Source organism: Ruditapes philippinarum, unplaced genomic scaffold (genome assembly GCF_026571515.1).
Source record: "Ruditapes philippinarum isolate M1 unplaced genomic scaffold, ASM2657151v2 ctg6233_1_1_1_1, whole genome shotgun sequence".
In the NCBI taxonomy this organism is placed as follows: Eukaryota; Metazoa; Mollusca; class Bivalvia; order Venerida; family Veneridae; genus Ruditapes; species Ruditapes philippinarum.
In genome coordinates, this window is record NW_026864977.1 from 10,149 (window position 1) to 34,216 (window position 24,068).

At 32.0% G+C, this 24,068-nt stretch overlaps 1 protein-coding gene across 1 annotated transcript; it reads left to right on the top strand.

Moving 5' to 3' along the window:
* The first annotated feature begins 1,342 nt into the window (after positions 1-1,342).
* On the top strand, positions 1,343-22,245 carry LOC132727471 (rab11 family-interacting protein 5-like). The gene is made up of 9 exons (XM_060713000.1): positions 1,343-1,487; positions 1,863-1,928; positions 6,260-6,377; positions 11,960-12,088; positions 13,566-13,586; positions 16,622-16,682; positions 16,914-17,786; positions 18,264-18,409; positions 19,621-22,245. The coding sequence occupies exons 1-9, from the start codon at positions 1,372-1,374 to the stop codon at positions 19,756-19,758; spliced, it is 1,668 nt and encodes a 555-aa protein (XP_060568983.1). The 5' UTR covers positions 1,343-1,371; the 3' UTR covers positions 19,759-22,245.
* The last annotated feature ends 1,823 nt before the right edge of the window (positions 22,246-24,068 follow it).

Genomic DNA, 24,068 nt, shown 5'->3' on the forward strand with positions numbered 1-24,068 from the left:
ATTTTGGCCAGTTTAAATTATTATCCTATCTCAGCTCCAACAATTGCTACAAATTTAAGTAGCCACAACAAATAGGGAACAAATTGTCTAATCACCCCTCAATGAAATTACTTTGGCTATGATTCATCAGGGGATATACATATGATCACTGATCGCTCTTAAAATATTTTAGAAATTCGTTATGAATGTTATTATAAGCTGGTACAAATTGATGGGAAAAAAATAGAAATTCAGGCCTGACATTGTAAATTTCATATAAATCCGGGAATGAAAATAAACCTTAAGTGCATGTTTAAATTTTTTTTATCGTTAACTTTAAACTGCCAAAATAATGCTCTAACATTATGGTGGCTGTTGAAAATAAGAAAAATGTTTGTACAAGGTTTTCAATACAATAAAGGGAACATCACAGTGTAACTACTTGTTTTATGTTGTAAATATTGTTCAGTAGCATGTGATAAAGTTAAATCAAGTGTTTGTTTTACAGTTAATTGTCGCACAAAGACTCGTACCTTGTCAAATAAGCTCTCTTCAATGGTTGTTAATCTCCAAGAATGTCAAACACTGTGTTAACAACATAGATATTCTAAAAGCCTTACGCCACTAAATTTTTGTAACGGTAATTTATATAATGCCCCCAACTCTCCATTGCTATTTTAGATGTCATAATATCAAAAAAATTAGAATGACTTAAAGTATAAAGTCTGGTTTAGACGGCAGGGACTTGCAGAATGGCCTGGTATAGACAAGATATTTCAATATATTACAAGTTGCAGTTGCTTCAACCATAATGCACTGCTTGAAATTTAAAAAGTATCTTTGAGTTCAATCTGCATCACTCTCAAAAGTCCCCATCTGGTCTACCCCACCCATACACTGTACCTCCAAAGCAAAGATTTGTAATAACAAAAATAACAATTTTTTTTATGTATAAATGATCATGCATTAAAAATGACAATTTTTTCTTTTGGGCAGCTCATTTAGCTTATTTAGGGGGAGAGTGTCGGATTTGTAAACTTGGGGTTGTTTGTTCGATCCTTTGGTGAGACGAAATTTCTTATTGACTCAGACATTGAGTATAAAGCTCACCTGTCTGTTGTTGATGATTCAGAAATTATATGGGATTTGTAGTTTATAATCACTTGCAGAATAATCGGTCATTACTAGTAAGTTATCCACAAAGCCCGGTTAGATACTTAGTAAACCGACTACCGCCGGTTGCATAAACTGACTGCCGAGATATTACCAAAAATGTGTTAAAATCGGCATGAAAACCATAGACAAGTGTGATGTGTAAGTGTTGAAGGGATCTTGGCTAATTTTAAAAAACTAATGATATTCTGAATATTTATTTGCAGGTCAATTCCACACATGTCCTCTGAGGTGGACGTTCAAGTGATGAACAGGGGCCTACTTTCAGACGAGTTTATTGGATATGCATCAATCCCTTTAAAACAGTATGACGTCTATGAAAGGCCGAAAAGCCAGTAAGTGTCACATAAATAGTTTATATATTGATTCATTTAAACAATAATATCTGCGGTTATTATGAGTCAAATTGATTTGAGACATATTGATTTGTCCTAAAATGTCTGGTTTTTTTCCGTAAATTTTTTTTTTGTTCAGTTGCATCGTTATTCATTTTCTGCCATATGTTGTTATGTTTATCTTGGCAGCAGACAGCAAGAAATATGACTGGAGGAGTGATTATAAGTAATCCTTCTCCAAGCATCAATCATTGCTTGAAAGAATCAACTAATCAACCCATCAGAGAAGCCATTATAGTCAAATTATTATCCAGATTATAAAAGAATTTACCATGAAAGACCTGAACTTAAAGACATGATATGATAATATTTCAGTTGGGTTCAACTAGGTCAAAAGCCCAGTAAGCTTCCTGATGGCCTTGGGGGGGAGAGCCGAGGACGGTGACTTCCATTCGAAGTAAAAAAGATGACTCACCTCCCAAGGGGAAATCTCCCAAAAGTAAAAGAAAGGGTCTATAAAACTCTTTGTTCCGGTTTGGGTTTAAATTCCGTAGAAAAAACCCGGTTTGGTTAAAATCCCTTTTTCAATTTTTAATTTTTTCCCTTTACAAGTATAAAAAAGTGGGCCCCCTTTTTTGTAATTAAAAACCAGTTTTAATACCTTTGCCCCTTATTACTTTCGGGGTTTTTTAAACATTTTCTAGGCCCGAGAGCCCTTTTTTAGATTTTTCCCCTGGGAGTTAAACTTTTTCAGCAAGGGTTTAAAGGTTGTACTCAGTTGGGCCCGGTTTCCCGTCTAAAGTAAATACATAAAAATGCATTTTAGGTTTGCCTTTTGCCCGTAAAAATGGAATTTTCCCCTGTACAAATAGCTTTTGGTATGAAATAAAACCCAGTCCCTCCAAAAAAAAAAAAAAAAAAAAAAAAACAGAATTAAGATCTGTTCATTGCTAAATTACATGAAATGTAGTCAAGTTGCTGACAGTAAAGAGTTTGGTGATATATGCCAGTCAATAATTCCTGCACTAGAGAGTTAATTGAGATACTTTTAGTAAGTTTTGACCTTGGCCAACAAATAGAGTTAAAAGTATGGGAAAGGAGTTCTCAAACTGTTTTTTGTTCTAATTTATTTAACAAGCATAAAAAATAACACATAAAAATCACAAAAAACAACACCATGATACTGTTTATGACAGTTCTCTTAATTTGCTGTAATTTTCTGAAGTATTTGACTTAAAATCTCATATACATATACTTTGTATGTTAAATTAATTAAGTTCAAACAATATGTTTAGATTACAAAGAATCAAATGTATTTTGGTAACTTCAGTAATGTCCCCATATTCATATCATACACACAGAAAAAAACCCATAATAAATGTATCTTAAGATTTTAAATAAAAATGCAAGATGAAAAAAAGTACTTTTATCTTAAATGGGAAAAATCACTTAAAGGATGGGCAATCAATGCCTAATGATTGAAATGTCTGTCAAGGTTTAGTGATAAGATTGCCTTAAGAGAGATAGATTTTCTTCACTTAATCATTTCATTCTTTGCTATAAGCTACATACTTAAGATTTCATTTTCATAATTTTCTTTGCTCTAAGCTACCACTTAAGTTATTTTTTTTGTATTTTTCTTTGCTGTAAGGGACCGCTTTAGATATCTTCTTTATGTAATGATTATAAAAGGTGAATTTGCATAATTTTGGATCGGGTAATTGATTATATTAGCAAATCTGACCTTTTTATGCAAAAGAATATTGATTTCAATGTCAAAGTCACCTTGATAAGGTCAAAGGGGTCATTACTGTAGGGGTTTTGATATTGCTATATTTTGTTAACTAAGTATCCAAAGTATTTGTAAGTATTTTTATGGGTTGACCATGCATACTTGAAATGTACACTTTACTGATTATCATATAATGTATTATATTTCCTAAACATTTTATATACACATCTTATTTATTCTATTGCCAATGGAGAATATCTCAAAACGTTTTATTTCTTACTTCGTGGAATTGATATTATAATGCAGCTGAGATGGTGTATGAATTTTGTATTACCCTTTTATACACATGCATTTCAACTGATTGCAAATCACTCACATCCCTGATGTGGATTCTGTAGTCTCATCAGGGACTTCTGATTCTTTCATGTGAGGAAGCTTATAATATTGCTTGGGGAGGTCAGAGGTTCTTCTTGTGCCTGAAAAGCACATCAAGGCCGTCAAATCATGGTGTGCACTGTTAGCTATTTTAAGTCAAAACATATTTTTTTAAATGTTCCCCCTAAAAATGATGAACGGTTTTATCCAGGTTAAAAGATGGACAAATCCATTTAAGATAAATAGAATGGTAAAGGGTTAAATTAGTTAAATTACTGTGTGTGCAATCATACTAAACATTAGATATATGATTCACAATCGTTAAAATACAGTAATGATTTCTAAATGTGTCAGTATTTCACAGCTGTTTTGTGTTTTCATTTTGAAATCACTCTAGAAACCATCAATAATAAATAACTATCTATTGCACAAAATTTATCAACCTCCATTGTTTCAAGGAGTTAAAACACTCTTTATCAAGGAGTTTGCTGTTTATTTCCTAAATCACATTTTAATCTTCCTTTTTCTTATACTAAAACAGTAACCTACTTGATAGAGAGATAAATTTTGTGGGATAGATAATTACATAAAAACAGTAATAAACAAATCTTATTACATGGTTTATAGAAATATATCAGTATATAAAACTGGTAATTTCACTTTTTTAAGCCCCTTACGTTGTTTCAATGAAATACCAGCGTGCACAGTACTGGGTACCAACTTAATGACGTGACATCGTAAATGACGTCACGTTGTATTATTATTTGGCGCGCTTTTCATTCAGTATTAGATTTAATGTCTCTTTAAAACATTTATTTGCATGTAATAAAAAGAAAATTTGTTTAGTTTAGTGTAAGATCGAAATATAATTCACCTTGTGAACACCAAAAGTTCATATTTCACTCGTGGCTGCGCCACTCGTGAAATATACCTTTTGGTGCTCACTGGGTGAAATATATTCTGATCTTACACTGAACTAAACAAATATCCTCTATATTTCCAACATGAAGTGACTTAAAGCTTTTCTCAACTCTATACATTGTAAACAGGCATGTAATGGATTATAGAGTAATTGAGTGAAAAGATTAAGCAATATTGGAGTAAAGATTTATTTGCTGGGTTATTGTAACCCGTCCTCTATTACATAAAAGTTTTGATTAAGCCTGGAGATATTTACATACTAGTATATGCTTACTTCTTGCAATAAGATTATTTCAGAATTTGATCCTTACACTATGCTAAGTATCTTAAATGGACCTGTCCTTCTTTCAATTTGAACAAAACCATTCATCATTTCAAGGGAAAAAGCACCAATATTTTCAGATTTATCTCCCCTTGAACTTAGAATTTTCCTCAAAAAATGCTATTTCTTACTGTTTCTTCTTTATTTCTTAAGGGATCAACCTCATACTTCAAATATATTTACGTTATCATCATCCCCAACTTATGTGACAAGGTTCATAACTCTAGCACCAATATTTTCAGATTTATCTCCCTTTGAACTTAGAATTTTCCATAAAAAATATTATTTTTTACTGTTACTTATTTATTTCTAAAGGGATCAACTTCATGCATACTTCAAATATATTTACGTTATCATCATCCACATCTTATGTGACAAGGTTCATAACTCAAGCACCAATATTGCAAGAATTATTTCCCCATTAAATTAGATTTTTTTACTAGAAAAATGTTATTTTTTATTATAACTTTTTTATTTTTAAAGGTATATACCTCAAACTTCAAATACTTATTCCTTATCATCAATTACATTTTATGTGACAATGTTCATAACTCTTGAAGCAATATTTACAGATTTATCTCTCTTTGAACTTAGGATTTTCTTTAAGAAATATAATAACTTCTTTACTTTTTAAGGTATCTACTTCAAACTTCAAATATATATTTCTTATCATTACACAAATGTTGTGTGACAAGGTCCATAACTCTAGCATGACTATTTCTAGAATTATTCCCCTTGATCTTGGAATTTATGTTAACAAATGTTATTTTTTTACTTTAACTTAATACATAATTATACATAATTGATTTTTCTTTCATAGTTTTGTCCTCCTTACTGCGTCCAGTATTTTATTAGTCGAGCTTCGCTGTCTCCTGTGACAGCTCTTGTTTTGGCATATTCTAAATTGTTTGATTGTAATTCATCAATATGAAAACTTGTTTCAAATAAATACATGTATTGAAATTTTGAAATTTTGCTTACTCACAGAAACTAAATACGATATATTTCTCAGCAGAGTTAAAACTTAAGCCTGGAGGGAATGGACCAGCTAATATAGAGATGCAATTGTACTCCAGAACTCGGAAAATGTGGGCTTTTCACGTCCAATCCTTGAATACAAACAAAATTTCACCATTATTGTTTCCCTGAGATTATAATATTATATAGAAAAATCACAATTTGCTGAGTTTTGAGTAACATATATTGTAACCCTTACTCCAACCCAGAAAAAATGGGGAAAAAAAACTTTGGTCATCCAAATTGAGACCAGTACAGCCTTAGTTAAGAGTTTTGTTAGATTGGTAAAATCTCTGCAAAATCAGCCCTTAATAAATAACAGTGAAATATTGAGATATCTTTAACTATGGTTAATAAAGCACTTACATATTATTATAGTCTATGGTGTTAAAAAATTGATATAATATTGGATTTTCTTATCATATTTTTGGTTATATATGTTTTAGGTGACAAGTTTTCTAGAAGGCTTTCATTGCGTGGTTCTCGAGAATTCTCTACCCCACAGCCACACAAGCCATTCAAGGTAAGTTGTCATGACAATGGTGGAGGTCAAAGGTTGCATGGTTGCTATGGTTACATGTACATCTGAGCATTATAGCATGATAAATTATAGATGGAAATATTATATATAGAATAACCAGTATGAAACAGATTGGAGCATGTTTATTTCTTACATGATATGATTGAAAATACATAAAATATCGGGCATTATCAACAAACATTTATCAAAACAGTTGCTATGGTAACCATAAAATTTGTATCAGAAAATTTTGCTTAAAGTGTAATTACTAATATTCTTGTGCTTTTACACTAATTGGATTTATTTCTATAATTGAGTAGTGGTAGTGAGTTTGATGCAATATGGTTGTATTTGTTGTTTATATCATACAAGTTACAGTCTTTTTGCACCAAGTGTCACTAATATAGTTTCCACTAATGTCACTATTTTGTATTTCACACCATCTCAAGATTTAGATATATCAAAGATAATGATGTTCTATTATTTCATTTTCATCACCCATATGTTATGCTCTGTAGATGAATATGATTTATTTTGATTATGATTTATGTAGGGGATCTTTTTTAATCAGTAATAGCTGGAAAGGCACCTTAATTTTTTTACCTTGGCACCGTATAGTTATATGACCTTGCCACTATATGATTATGTTATCTTGGCATCATATGGTTATTGTGTCGCCTTGAAAAGGTGACATATAGGGGTTACTTTCGTCGGCGGTGTCGGCGGCATCTGTGTCGTTGTCGGCGTCGTTGTCGGCGTCCCCTAAAGCTTGTCCGGAGCATAACTCAGTCACTATAAGTCTGATTGACTTCAAACTTGGTATGCATGCTTCTTTCAATAACCCGAAGTGCAGTGCACAAGGACCGGTACTCTGCAGTTCTTATTTTTTGAGTTATTGCCCTTTGTTAATTTTCATACACTAATTTTATCCGGGCCATTTCTCTTCAACTAAAAAAGCTATGGACTTGAAACTTCATAGGATGATAGATCTCATTTAGAAGAAATGCAGCGCACAAGAACCAGTACTCTGCACTTCCTATTTTTTGAGTTATTGCCCTTTGTTAATTTTCATACTTTATTTTTGTCCGGGCCATTTCTCCTAATGTATAAAAGCCATGGACTTCAAACTTCATAGGATGATAGGTCTCATTAAGAAGAAGTGCAGTGCACAAGAACTGGTACTCTGCATTTCTTATTTTTTGAGTTATTGCCCTTTGTTTATTTTCATACTTTAATTTTGTCCGGGCCATTTCTCCTTAAGTATAAAAGCTATGGACTTGCAACTTCATAGGATGATAGATCTCATTATTTAGAAGTGCAGTGCACAAGACTCGGTACTCTTCATTTCTTAATTTTTGAGTTATTGCCCTTTGTTAATTTTCATACTTAATTTTTGTCCAGGCCATTTCTCCGAAAGTATAAAAGTTATGGACTTGAAACTTCATAGGATGATAGATCTCATTAAAAAGAAGTGCAGTGCATAAGAACTGATACTCTGCATTTCTTATTTTTGAGTTATTGCCCTTTGTTGATTTTCTTACTTTATTTTTGTCCTGGTCATTTCTCCTCAAGTATGAAAGCTATGGACTTGAAACATCATAGAATAATAGAATAGTGTTATTGATAAGAAGTGCAGTGTACAGAAACTGCTGCTCTGCACTTATTATTTTTTTAGTTATTGCCCTTTGTTAATTTTTATATTTCATTTTTGTCCTGGCCATTTCCCCTAAACTACATTGTTCACAAGGCGACACATCCGACTCGCGGAGTTCTAGTATAGTCTTGGAACCTTATGGTTATATGACCTTACCACCATATGGTTAAAATGATCTTGCCACCATATGGTCATATATAACCTAAGTGCCTTAATAAATTTAAATTAATAATTAAATTAAATAATATTGGTGCAATAATGTAATAAGTGCTTCTAAATTTAATAGCAGTTATTCAGTTATAGCACTAAGGTGGAATTATACCTTTGCTACTAGATTTAATTTTTGAAAGTTGTCTGATTAAATGGGTCCTTCTATAAATTTTGTAAAGTCTATAACTCATTTTACATTTTAACACATATTTCATTACTTTGGTGGCAGACATTAGTACACACCTTTCATAATCTCTGTATAAAAAACTTAAAAATTCAGTTTTGCAGCATTAACTAACAAAAAAACTTTGTGATTTGTGTTACTTGCACCATTTTGCTTTACTTAAAATATATATCCCTATTTCTGATTGTTAAAATTGACTTGTCCAGTTTTGAAATTTTGTAACTGCTCAATTTTGATTCAAAACTGTTTAGCTGAAGGTTCCTTAAATATGAAATTTGGCAATTCAAGCACTTAGCCTGTTGGTGGCAATTGTTGACAACCCTGCGATCGCCTGTTGGTGGCAATTGTTGACAACCCTGCGATCGCCTGTTGGTGGCAATTGTTGACAACCCTGCGATCGCCTGTTGATGGCAATTGTTGACAACCCTGCGATCGCCTGTTTTGTGGCAATTTACACCCCTGCGATTGCCTGTTGGTGGCAATTGTTTACACCCCTGCGATTGCCTGTTGGTGGCAATTGTTTACACCCTGCGATTGCCTGTTGGTGGCAATTGTTTACACCCCTGTGATTGCCTGTTTGGTGGCAATTGTTTACACCCCTGCGATTGCCTGTTGGTGGCAATTGTTTACACCCCTGTGATTGCCTGTTGGTGGCAATTGTTTACACCCCTGCGATTGCCTGTTGGTGGCAATTGTTTACACCCCTGTGATTGCCTGTTGGTGGCAATTGTTTACACCCCTGTGATTGCCTGTTGGTGGCAATTGTTTACACCCCTGCGATTGCCTGTTGGTGGCAATTTACACCCCTGCGATTGCCTGTTGGTGGCAATTTACACCCCTGCGATTGCCTGTTGGTGGCAATTGTTTACACCCCTGTGATCAGTGCCGACCAAGATCAGCCGGCACATCATGGTCTGCACTATTTGCTATTCAGCCAGTACTTACTATTATTTTGAAATTTTCTTTTTAAATATGAAGTTCAAGAGAGGTGTCTTGTCATATAAAAATATAGACAGTGATTAAAATACTAAAACTTTGGTTAAGTAACAGATTAATTTGAGCTAGTGCTAGGCATTTACTGGCCTCAATAATTTTACTTACTGAATAGCTACCAGTGCAGACCATCATGAGATGGCACAGATGTGCTGGCTGATCTTGGTCTGCACTGGTCACATGGTGGTAAAACACCAGCAGGTTAGATTTTAAGTTTGATTTGTTGTTTTTAACTTTGGTTAACTTAAATTGAAGTGTGAAGCTTTTTTAAGTTTTAAATCTTGCATTAAACTAAATACCAGTTTCATTGAAATTACATTTTTTGTCTGGTCTGCAAATAATTTTTGGATGTCTGATTATTTTACACGGCTGATTTAGTTGAAAAAAGCAAGTGTACTATACACATTAGGGAGGGGCTTCCGTGGCCGAGTGGTTAAAGTCGTTGACTTCAAACCACTTGCCCCTCACCGCTGTGGGTTCGAATCCTTACAGGGACTTTGGATTCTTTCATGTGAGGAAGCTATCCAGCTACCTTACGGAACGTCGGTGGTTCTACTCAGGTTCCATTCATGCCGGAAATAATATACGGAAGGGCACCTGAGGTCTTCCTCCACCAGTAAAGCTGGAACGTCGCTATATGACCTATAATGTGTCGGTGCGACATAAAACACAATTAAACAAACAAACAAATACATATTAAGGAGGGTAATGGTCTACTACCCTGATTTCTGTTCAGTCTTGTCATATTGTGAGATAGGAACAACTAACAGTAATTTATGACGGTGTTATATATAGTGTAGCTGTTTTATTTTGCATTTACTAACCTCACATTATCTGCCTTTTATTCTTGTTTTAACCATAACCTCTAAGTCCAATCGTTCCAATTTTTCCCCATATTTTATACATGTTTGCTGTATTGTAGCATTTACAATATTTGTATGTGTCTTGTTGTAAATGATATTGAAATGTTATTAAGGTAGAATATAAAAAAAACATATTTGATTTGATTGTACCTAACTATTGGTTGATTTTTATCGTTAAAAAATCTATATAATTGACTTTGATAAAAAACACAAGTTGTTTTCTTTGCTACCATTTTACAATGAGAATCGTTAAAAATACTATAGAATTGACTTTGATTTAAAAAAACAAAAAAAACAACACAAGTTGATTTTTTTGTTACCATTTTAGAATGAGAATGATGGGCAGATATAGAATTTGTGTAAAAGATGTATTTATCCATTGCATGTACACCTTTTGACAATGCTGTGGAACAGTTTTCTCTTTTCTGTTTTTTCGGATCTGAATTTTCTAAAGCTGCTTTGGGTTATGCTTCTTCTCTAACAGTTTTTTGCCCTATTACAAGTTTTGGTATTCTTTGTATTAAATTTTGTAACAATTTGTATTATGTAAAAACAGGCTTTCATTCATATAATCTACCGATATTTATAAGTTATACAATGTACAATGTCATGTTTTCTTGTTTAAAGTGTATATATATTTCCAAACTTTAACCAGCCTGCTTTTTCTTAATTATGTAACAGTTAATTTGTTTTTTTTACAGCTTAACTTGCTTTTCTCAAGTTTGTTTTTAACAAAATTTTCATTCTGCTGGTGTTTTTAAAAAAAATGAAATCAATGTTTACAATGGATAAATAGATCTTTTAAATGCATAGCATAAACTGATTGTCTTTGTTTATATGTTACGACAAGGGATCTTTAAACAACATTGTTATCATACTTTATCACATACCTGTGCCGTTTTCTTTATAACATACCCGTGTTGATTTCTTTATCACATACCCGTGCCGATTTTTATCACACACCCGTGCTGACTTTGCGACTCTGTAAAATCGGTATTGCATGGCTGTGCATATATTTTGATGTGACATCATTTGCGTTACACAAACATAGTGTAAAGACATGCAAAATGTTAGCTTTAATGAAAAAGTTGTTCAGTTTTACTGTAAACAGTTCTTAATTTGATTATGTGATAAATAGAATATTATATTTGTGAAGGCTATATATTTTTATCTTTCTAGGAACTCTTGAAAATGTACACATTCTTCTTAGAAAATGCGAACTTTAAGTCTTGAAAATCAAAGACTTTAAACAATGATTTGAAAATGGTGGGAATGATAAACTTTGTTGTATAAAGACCTTGAAATCTTGTTGACCAGCATTCTTAAGTCAGGAATTCAAACGGATTAATTCTAGTAGACTCCTTTACATTCGAAGTTTGTAGATTTTAGTTTGATACCGACTTTCGACTTTATCTATTTAGATTGATCAGCAAGTCAAACTCTGTAATAATGTTCTATTTAAAGATGCTGATTTTAAAGCAAGTTAAAGTAATAACCTAAGTCTTTCAGTATTTTACTTTTGGACTGACAACACCATAAAGACATAGAAAAAAATCAGAATCAAAACGAGTGAAATTTTTTGTTAATGTTTCATTGAATTTTTACGACCTTAAAAATGTTGGTTAATGTAAGATATTGTAGAAATTTTATATCTAATACTATTACCTTACCATGTTATCAGAACGTCTCTACTAAAACTACCCCGTACTCGGGAGGTATCTCGCCCACCAATAATCCGGTTCAATTTGAAGCGGTTGACCTGTATGTACCGGAACAGTGCTGGAGAGAAAACGATTTTGATAATGACCTGGTTGGTATTTTAACGATTCTATGTTGTGATAATTTTTCTATATTTATACATTTTTTTCCTGGCTCGTCAGAACCGAAGGTTCATGGCGAGCTTTTTAATGATCCATGGATGCTCTGACAGTTAACAGTTGTTTTTTTTATGTCACTGCTAAAATATTTCTATAAAAAATATTCATAATGGTAATTCAATAATATTTCTGCCCAACGACCTGTTTCAAATTTACACTATCCAGGCAGAGTGACAACATTTTGCTATCTTTGACATAACTAAAAGCATGTTAAGTCTGGAATTTCATAGAATATTTTATTGCATTTTGATTAAGATCAAACAGAAAATTCATGAGAATAATGTTTGTAAATTCTATAATAAAGCGGATATTTCATGGGCAATTTTTTTTTCAAAAACGTTTGCCCCTCACCGCTTTGGGTGTAAATCCTGACAAGAACTTTAGAACTAGTTCTTCTCAGATGACCATTTAGGCCTTATATAATGCATGGAAGGGCACCTGAAGTCTTCCTCAACCAGTAAAGGTTGGAAAGTTTTCCATACAACCTTTACATTTTCAGTATAACTTAAAAACCATCGAACAATTGCAAAAATACCTTTTAATTAGGTGAGCGACTTAGGCCATTCATGGCCGTCCTGTTTATTTACAATAGATTCCACAAAATTATTGTTGCTTTTTTCCCCTTCAGTTTAGCTTCCCTTGGTAAATTTTGCATTATTTGGTTAGCTAAAACAGTTTTTTTTTCATCATATTGAATTGAGATTTGTTTCCTTAATTATTTAACACTTTACCTGCTGAATTTCTTAAACAAATTTGTTCATCATCCAGTTTTGGAACTGTCCATTAACTATTTAAGGGAAAATACTATAAAATTGGTGAAAAGTTGGTCAGCCAACAGTATAGAGCCCTAGTCTAAGACTGCACTGATGACTGCAGGCTGGCCTGGCTCTATACTGGTGGCAAAGGCTGATTACTTTGGTGCCAGCAGGTTAAGGGTTAAAAAGAGAACCAAACCTTTCTGTTGTAGCTGCTAGAAATATTTAGTTTTGAATAAAAATGGGAAAACATTATCTCTTCACGTTTTAACAGCTTGTAAACAGTGAAATTTTCTTCACATATTGCAACATAGTAATTATTAGCTCACCTTTTCATTATCATCCTTTGTTGAAATACTCAAGTTCATTCTTTGCACAAAAAGACAGAAAAACAAATTAATTTGCATGTATTGTACAATGTAAGCAATTATAATCTAGAAATTTCTTTTTATGTCCATAAAAACTTCTAATAACTTTTATAGCTGTGTAAATTATTGATGTGTAATGAATATTGATTTTGTATGTATTTGAAAAAAAATATTACACAGAAAATATGTATCTACATAATACATGTATATGCGCATTACAGAAAAGTTTGTGTTTGTAATTATCTGTGTAAAAGATTATATGCAATCGATATTGATTTTATATGTAGTTGAAAGGTGGTGATCAGACAGTATGTATTTTACACATGCAGTACACGTTTGCCGTATATGTCAAATTATTTGTGTATTGTGCATTATTTAACTGCATGTAGTGCATATTGCAAAAAAACGTACATTTCACACAGTTTTGTGTCAATTAAATTTGCTTTTGTTACTTGTTTGAAAGGGTTTTGACTATATTTATTAAATATCATATGAAAAGGGCTTATATATTCTTTATATTCAATATTATATATACATATATATATTTCATTTAAATATTCGAAGCTTTTGATCTTTCCTTTCTTTAATCAAATTTCAGCCACTGTAGAGCTAAGCTTTATTTGCCTCATGCATTTTTAACAATTATTGAAAATCATTTTAGCTAAGAAAGACTCTTAAGGAAATTTGGTCAGCTTTGCTAGGTCGTAAAGAAATTTGGTTGTACAACAAAAAATTTAATTTTGGTCCTTATGAAAACAAAAAAAATATTTTTGGACATAATGAAAACAAAACTCTTATTTTTTGGCTCTTCCAATTATTGAGAAATAGGAATGAATAAATAGAATTCTGATAAGATTATGCTGCCATTAGTCATTACATCCTTTGCTGCAGTTTAATCTGTCACACTGTCAAGGTATTTGATATCTAATTTAAGTCTCAGTTAAGTTTAAATTATTACAATAACTGTTGTTTCTACCACAGGCGCTTGTCACATAATCAAATATTTTACATAATTGGTCTATATATGTATATAAAGATATCTTTATATACATATATAGACCAATTATGTAAAATATTTGATTATGTGACAAGCGCCTGTGGTTTCTACTGTGCATAATTTCTACCCTCTGTTTTAGATGTTGTAAGTCTGTCCATAACGTATTCAGGTACTAACCCTCCGTAAATTCTTGTGGGGCATTTATTAGAAGTAATGGGTTGTTATTTAGAACTGATATGGTATTTTAAAATAAATGTTGGATGAATTTGATTACAATTTGATTGTGATTAACATTTACTTTAGGCGAGTGACTGTGATATAATTATATGAAATTATATATAATATTATACATACATGGCATTGTAACCTACACAAATAATATAGTATATACTTTATGCAAGTTCACACCAAACTTGGATCAAAATAGTTCATAAAGACTATATGCATGTATAAAACTATATAATTATATATAACATTGCTTTAAAATTCAGTTATATCTCCTTAATTGTAAGAGTAAGGTTTATGTCTAAGGTAAGTTTTAAACAAACTTATTTTAATTTGTTATCTAAAACACAAAATTTTCTATAGAAACTATTAATTAAAGCTTAGGTTATGTATTTACGATGGTTATTGTTTCAGTAATTGTTTGAAGTGATATTTAATACATTGTGTTTGGAGTGATGTGACATTCATGTTGCTCTGGTCTTGAGGGATTTGTAATCTTTGCATTTTAACATTCAGCCTGCTTATAATGTTCTCGTACTGGTGCCCGGCTTGGAATTGTCTTGGTTAATTTGTGGGATTTAAAATATCAGATCCACTTGTCTAAAAATCAATAACCTAATACCAAGGCAGAGGGGCTAATGTCGTTGACTTGTAACCACTTGCCCCTCACCGCTGTGGGTTCAAATCTAGCCAGGGACTTGGGATTCTTTCATGTGAGGAAGCTAACCAGCTAGCTTGCAGAATGATCAATGGTTATACTCAGATGCTCAATGATGCCATGAAGTAACGCACAAAGAAATACCTGAGGTCTTCCTCTACCAAGAAATTAAAGTCGCCATATTGTTGGTCAGACTGTACGAATGATCAGGACACAAATGTAGGGTAGGGCTGGGGGAGTCAGGGTAGGTCCGGGGGAGGGGTGTCTTGCTCTTTCCTTCTGCTTGATGGTGTAAGCTGTTCAATAGCAATGCATTGTGCTTATAAAATAGCATAAGGTACAGAATTTTTTTTCTTTTAAGTAATATTTTCTGTGAATCACAATTTATGATAATTATTTTATTTTGAATAAGTCATGTTGATATATCATCCTTGTTTTGGAAGCTTTAAAAAGTTGTACAAATGTTGGTGTGTTTTTTTCTTTTGTGAAGAAACTTAGTTCTTTTGTATCAAATAAAAAGTTATAAGGACATAATTTTTTTGTCATTTAAAAACAGAACATTAATATTTTTACAATGTATGTCAGTCTGTTTTGTTGTACCCTTGGTTTGTATATCACCTATATGATTCTGTAATTATATTGTGATTGACAGAACTTGACACCCTGTCAGGTCTAGAAATTATCAGTGAATTTATTATTTAAAAATTTATTAGTAGAAAAATTCATTATTAAGAAATTTATTCATAGAAAAAAAATGAATTAGCAATAACTGACTGTTGGCAGAGCTTCATTATGATATTATTATAGCGTCACCCTGAGTGAATGAGTGCAGTAACAGGTTATAAATTCCTTATGTAATTTAATAGGAGTAAATTGTTACAGCACTATCAAGTAACAATACCTTAGGCATAAAACTGCACATTTTTTTGTGTGCAACACCCGAGGTAAGCCAAAATTACCTTTCCTGTTTTGGCGCCATATGACCTAAATTGTGTTAGTGCACTGTAAAACCAATCCTATTCCCCCCAAAAACAACAAAAAACCCATTAAAACTACATTTTCTCACATGTGACAATTTGGCACCCAAAAAAGGATCCTTTTGAATATTTTTGTGAACTTAAATGACAATAACTCTTGCATTGAAGCATATAGGTTATTCTTTTGTGGGTTTAATTATAGAAAAAGTAGGGAAGAAGCATTTTATTTTTGTTTTTGTTGTTTAGTTATAATGACTATCCTTGCTTAAAGCATGACTTAATTATTTATAATAATTTTTTTATCACAAATTTATTTTTCTATGATCTTGTATTAAGCACCATTGTTATTAAAAGTTTTCTAAAGCAGAAAACTTGCCAAAATTCAATATTCAGTCTGAAATGAAATGCAAAACAAAAGAAAACAAACAAAAAACGTAATTTAAAAATATTGACCAGATATTTGAACATATATTTTGTTGTTTCTAGGGAGATGGAAATTTTGCCAGGAGTTACAGCTTGACGAGCGATAAAAGACGGAATAATAAAGGTACATATTATAACACAAAATCATCAAAATGTTTAAGTATCTAAATAAGATTAAACAATGATATGGGGGCATAATTAATGGTTTGTAAAATAATTCTAACCTACAAAGTAACCAGTTCATATTCATTTTTATGAAGAATAATTATAATAACTGATAGAGGATTAATTTTAAGAGGAAATACAGTAATCATTTTATCACTAAAAAGATTTCTTTGTGTATTTTTTTTTCCAGATTTTAAAAGCAGGTCATTAATGGAACTGCCTGGTGAAAGATCTTTTACACTTCCAAGTCGAGGTCGCAGTAGACAACGACCTTCATTAGATGACAGTGCACTTGGACAGTCGCACACAAGTTCACGAAGTTCGAGAAGTTCACGTAGTTCTGTTACATCACATGATGGATATTTAGAGAACATGTTCAGAAAGGAATGTGAAGTAGACGATAGAATGAACGATATATATAATGACAATATACAAGAAGAATCGGAAGACGAATACGATCAGTCTCGTAGACGTTCCGCACAAGTTTTTGACGAGTCACTCGGAAGTGATAGCCAGTCCGAACTTTCTGAATCAGATTCTGATAACGAGCAAATCACTTTACCGAAGGTAAAATTGAAAAACAGTGTTAGTGCTCCGATTGAAGGAAGTGTTAGTGAGAACAACGAATTACTGAAAATGAACGGTGAAGAGACGGACGAATCTAAAGGAATTCACGCTGCCGTTAGTCAATGTCATAGTTTAGACAGTGAAACAGGTAACAGAAATAGACATTCAAGTGAAGTGTTTGACGGTACGGTTAGTCCTAGTGAATATACATCAGAACTGGATCGTGTAATAGCTCGAGAACAAAGTAGAAATAAATCCAATACCTTAAATTCGCAAGGTACAAGTGACGGACACACATCCTCGCATACGTCTTCCAGCAGTATAGGTTATCAGGGGAAATCTGCTGCTGAGAGGGCCTTTGATCGGGGGTCCACAGACTCTGTGTCAGCTGGGTCACGAAAAAAGATTTCCCCCCATGGAGAATTTAGTTTCACGTCACAAACTTCAAATGAAGAAACAAAGCCACAACGAAAAAAATCCAAGCAATATGTCAAAGGTAGGTATAGCTTAGTTAATATCATATTTATCATGTATTTTCATTTACTTACCATCTACCTTATTACTGTTAAAGATAGCTTAACCGTTGAAGCAAATACGGATGAGTCACAATTTTTAAAAATCTATACAATCCACTACAACTATGTCGCTTTCTTCAATGTAAGGTTTTCAAGGCCTGAAATTCTTCGAAAAAGGAAAGTACGCTGTGTTATAGGAGAGAACAACAATGATGTTGGACATCGGGACAATAAGATGACTCAACAGAAAATCATCAAACATCCCACTCGACACTTTATAATGTATTTTATGAGATTTATAAGAAAGATAGCTAAACAATGACAAACTGAAGCTGCTATACATAACACCCAACTATAATTTGTCTGTAAGTCACAGCACAGAATTCCTCATAAGAGAAATACCATTATTAGAAAAAGATTTGTTACAGAAAGAATTCATGTTTTTCTTTACGATGCAGGAGGGAGGCGATTCACTGTGCAAGGCCTTGAAGGATTACCGTCCCACCGATCGGCACCGGACATCCGAGACCAGCGTCAGCAATTAACCAGGGAGGAGTCAATACCGGGTGATCTGATGGCTGTATATAGAAATATGAATAGAGAGGTATGGGTGAATGATTTTACAACATGTTTATAGTTTAAATAATTTTAATATTTGTTTATAAAAGATACATGGTTGCATTATTATGTAAAACAGTTCTTGTACATAATTATTATCAAACGTAATATTATTCGCTGACATAGTTTTTATATAAAGCACAGAAACAATAGACCTTTCCCAGTGCTATTTTTAGCACAACAGATTTATTGAAGAAGGGTAATGTGATTGTTGAAGAACAAATATTTACCTTAGATGTATTGTAGGCTGATAATTTGAAGCTTGGATTTGTAATTGTTTCATGTGAAAGATATCCAGTGAGCTTACAAGTTACATACTTGTATAATCCAGTTACATGCTTGTAAATCAGAGGTTCTACATACTTTTGATAGTCCATGACTTAGCCCAGTTACAAACTTGTGTTAGTCAATGATTTAACCCAGTTATATGCTTGTGTTAGTCAGTTATTCTATTGAGTTACATGCTTATGTTAATCAATATTTTACCCAATTACATGCTTGTGTTACAAGTTATATGCTTGTGTTAGTCCATGTAGTCGATGAGTTAACCAAGTTATATGCTTGTGTTAGTCAATGATTTAACCAAGTTATATGCTTGTGTTAGTCAATGATTCAACCAAGTTATATGCTTGCATGTGTGAAAGTTTTCAGGATTATTCCTGAAGTTCAGGATTTTCAGGCTCCTGACAGCCTTCTATTTCCTAAGTAAAACTATAGAAAAACTGCTAAATTCAGGATTTTTTTAAATTTCCAACTTTCACCCATGTGCTTGTGTTAGTCAATGATGCAACCAAGTTATATGCTTGTGTTAGTCAATGATTCAACCAAGTTATATGCTTGTGTTAGTCAATGATTCAACCAAGTTATATGCTTGTGTATGTCAATGATTCAACCAAGTTATATATTGTGTTAGTCAGTGATTCAACCAGGTTATATGCTTGTGTTAGTCAATGATTCTACACAGTTACATTTTCTGTTTATCATATATTTTCTCTGTTAAGACATTACAATTTTTGAAGACTTCTCCTTTACTTTTGTGTATTAAGAAAGTAGTCCGGCAGACACCAATGAAAAATGGAAATTAAGTTTGACTGCTGTAAAAATGAAAATATGGAAAAAGAAAATACACATTTTATTTCATCAATATATCATCTATAAGTAGTATAATAAATAGTTTTATCTAAATTTTTATTTCAGGAGTTAATAAAGCTGGTAGTCACCCATAAAGCACAGTTGATAAGAAAGGACCAGTACATAAAGGAGCTTGAAAGTTACATAGACAACCTTCTAGTCAGAGTTATGGAAAGCTCACCACGCATTCTTCAGAGTTTATGAGTCTTCTCAAGCATAATACATGGAATACAGTGAAACCTGTGACCTTTGTAACTGCTTAGTTTACAGAGTTCATGAATTCTCTACAATTCCACCATGGAAGTTTATGAGTCCTCTACATTTATTACAATGTTTATAATGCACTCTTCATAATTTAACGTAGTTCATAAACTCTAGATGTATTAAAGAATTTATGAACTCTACATAATTAGGTAATTCAGTTCATGAACTCTCTGAATGTATTATTGTTAATAACCTCTCTTTTTTGTAAGAGAGTTTTATGAACTCTTTAAAATTTATGAGCTCTTTAAACTTTATAAAAGAAGGTGGATAAGTAATTATGTTCATAAACTCTGTGAATGCATTATACTTTATATGCTCTGTTTATATGTAAAAGATTTTTATGAACTCTTTAAGATTTATGAAAAAAGTGTATGAGAAATTAAGTTCATGAACTCTCTGAATGCATTATAGTTTATAAGCTCTCTTTATTTTTAAAAGAGTTTTATAAACTCTCTGGAGCTCTCTGTATATTGAAACATTTTTCTTTCTCTTAAGATTTATAAAAAAGTTTATGACCTTTCTTAATACGGAATTTGGTTAGTGAACTTTTTAGAGCTGACTTTATGAACTTTTTCCATGTGTTCCCAGGGAAAAAGAAAACATGTATGTAAGAATTTTAATGTTGATTTATTATACTGTAATAAAAAAAACTTATGCATTTAATATTCTATAGTGCCTTTGAATATTTGAATCTGGCTGCTTATTTTTTTTTTGGTATCTTGTTTTTTATACAGTATTTTATTGTCTACAATAATGCATCATTCCATTTAACAATGTTATGATTGGTTGAAAACTTTAAGGGTTGTATATTATTAGTTCTACACATTTTACCTGGTTATATGGCAAGCAATTATATGATGCAAGCAATTAATTATGACCTGAGTTGCAAGATGAGGGTAACAAGCATCTTGTCACCTTAGTGCAGTAATGGGTTAAGTCCTTTTTAATTTAATAGGAGTTAACCAGTTATTGCACTAAGGTGACAATCTGTTTATAAACACCTTTATAACCTGTCAAAGGTCTTTATGATAAATTTTTCATACTGCACAAAATTGTGTTGTGAGAAACACTTTAGATCTTCTTTCACCAGTAAGACTAAAAAGTTCCCATCCATGTCCACACCCCACCCACACTGCCTACAAAATTCAATATTTTTTATTTAAACTATCATTCCTTGATATATTATTGATGTATTTACTAAAAATATGACAAGTTTTGATAAAAGTAGATTGAGAAGATGTATAAAAAGTGGGGTTTTAAAAATGATAATACTCGACTACTAAATGCCCTGAATTGTTGATTATTGCTGATTAAGAGCCGATTATTGCCCAGAGGACTTTCTAAACAATGTAAGTGCAATGTTTAGTTAATGTTTTGTCTGTTTATAGTTAGGGTTGGTAACAACATTATTTAAGGTGTATGACTGTGGATGTGTGTAGGTTTGATCTTAATCACCTTAGTGCAGTAATGGGTTAAGTACTTCTAGATTGAATAGGAATTAACCAGTTATTGCAGTAAGGGATACAATATATGAATTTTAACTTATTTTAGTGACAACAATGACTTTTATAAAGTCATATCTGAGCCCTTGTACCTATAATGGACTGTTCCAATCTTATAGTAGACAGATCTATTAGTTACTTTAAGCAGGGTGAGGGTTAAACCATAATCTGATTAATTTCATAATGGACTTGTCCAGCTTCCATTTGTTGTAGAACAGTCCATTACCATTTTTTAGGGATGTAGAGATAAAAATTTAAAGTTAGCTAACGGTATAGAGCCTGGTCAGACTACATGGAAGTGCAGGCTGGCCTGGTTTGATACTGCTTACAAAGGGCTATCACTCAAGTTTCCATAAGGTTAGGGTTATTAAAGTTTTATTATATCAAAATTAATGTATTCAAATTACCTCTGAAAATATAAAATTTGTTACAACTTCTATGTTTTTTTCCATATAATTTTATGTATTAGTACTTTAGATTGATTATTTTGTTATTATGTTTAAAAAATAGAGAGATTGTATGACTTATAATTAGTTATTCTATTTTTATACTGTTATAGTTTTATTTTGATGTATTTATTTTTTAAGAGATCTGTTTCAATAAGCATTTATTGATTTTGAACAGCTGTTTTGGTGTTTATAATTGTTAAGCTACCACATTGACATAGACAGATTTGAGGCAAGTGTTTTTGTCATATCTGATTGGCTGTTTCTTCTGTCCATTTTTCTTAAGTAAACTTGTAACCCTAGAATTGATATGCTATATAAACTCCATACTTGACCTCAGCTTGTCTTTGAATGAGATCTGTCTTATTATATTTATATCAATTCTTGACCTTTAATTGACCTTAACCTTTAGGGTCAATTTTAATTTTCAGAATGCATAAAATTTCACCATAACTTCATTTTTTGTTACATTTTGAATGTTGACAATTGCATAGTCTGTTTTATTTTTTTCATAGCAAAGTGCTGGCATTTTCTAGATATATACATCATATTATTATTTCTTTGTTTTGTCTGTTATGTATGTATGTAATAAGAAAATTTACAGCATTGAATTCAAAATGTTTTTTTTTTATAGTTTAACATCCCATGATTATTGCTAATCCATAGACACTTATACTTCTTATTATTAAGAATTTCTTGTAAAAAGTTCAACCTGTCTTAAAGAATTACCTCTGAATGTAGACCACATCACAATTATAATACATAACCTGCCATTTAAGACCATTATTTTCTTTTGCTTGTTTGAACATGTTACAAAAATCTTACACTGGCTGAGAGTCTGTGCCCCAAATTTTCGGTGTGGGCAATTTAACGACAGCAAGATTTTCCTAATTCAATTGTGATGGTTTTTCCATTCCGTCTGACATATCAATTATAATGAAAAACTAAATTTAAATTTAGCAATGTTTTTCGTAAAGCAGCATTTGAATTAACAACTTCATAAATAATGGCAATGGAATGATGTCATTTAATGCACACAACTCATCTAATGGTAGAAAAACCAAGCAAGAAATAAATCAAAACTTTCCACACCCTTCGTTCCCCTTCCAAATTATTAGTACTTTAATTTTGTTAAATTCAAACAAGGTACAATTTTTTTTTTGCTTGTTATGTATAGCTATAGATCTGTAGATATTCATTGTTTATTTATCTAGATGAAACACTTAAGTTATGAACTATAAATTTCACAGAATTGGAAAAGCTACAGATTTCTGCTTATTGGCATATAGTGGTGTAATGCCTGCAAATATAGTTCTGTTTGGTAACAAGTTTCTCATTTTCTGTCTACTTTCTCAATGAATTATAGACCTGAAAAATTGCTATTCATATATTTATTGTCAAGTGTTCAACACCATGAAATTTTTTTTTTTTATCATGACAGGTGAAATTTTATCTTACAAAAAGTATTTGTTAGTTTTTGTTCATTTATGTATGAATCTCTTGATGTTACTGGCATAATTGTTATAGAAAAGTGGAGTAAGACAGGTGAACTTTCTTTAACCATAGGGCAATAGGGGGGCAATAGATTATAACATTTAATTTTGGAAGCTATTTCATGACTATTTATATATGTTTTTATTTGACATAATTTATGAGTTAAGTGCTCATATTCTTTCTGGCATTTTCTTGCATAACAGACAGGTTTATCTTCTGTTTACAACGGAGCTAGAAAACCCTGTCTTACATCTTCCTCCCCTGGTAAGACAAGTTGCGTACGTTTTTAAAATAAGATGATTTTTCCATTGTGAATTAAGTTGTCTATGAGAAGGAAATGCTCAATGAAAACTAATGTTTTCATGAATTTTTTTCCACCCAAATTATAATTAATATGTATTAAAAAAGGAATCAAAAACTTGGAGTCATCACAGACAAGAATATCTAACTCTCAGGTAAGTTAAGGTAACTGTTAGGCGGAAACCAGGCAGACCCTTGTTTTCCCCATAAACAGTTGCCCTCGAGTGACATATTCCAGTCTGTACAGGTAGCTAGTAAAAGATCATTATTATGAATCTGCACTATTGTAAGAAAAAATATAAGTTTTTCGTAATTTCTTTTCAAAATGTATATTTCATACATCATATGCAAGAAAAAGAATTTAACCCTGGCTATTATCACAGATGGGAACATCCTGCTCTCAGATAACTGTTGAGCAGACCTCATAAGCAGACTTTCATTACCACCGCAAAGGGTTGCCCTCAAACTAGATATTCCAGTCTAATGTAAAATCACTATTATGAATAAC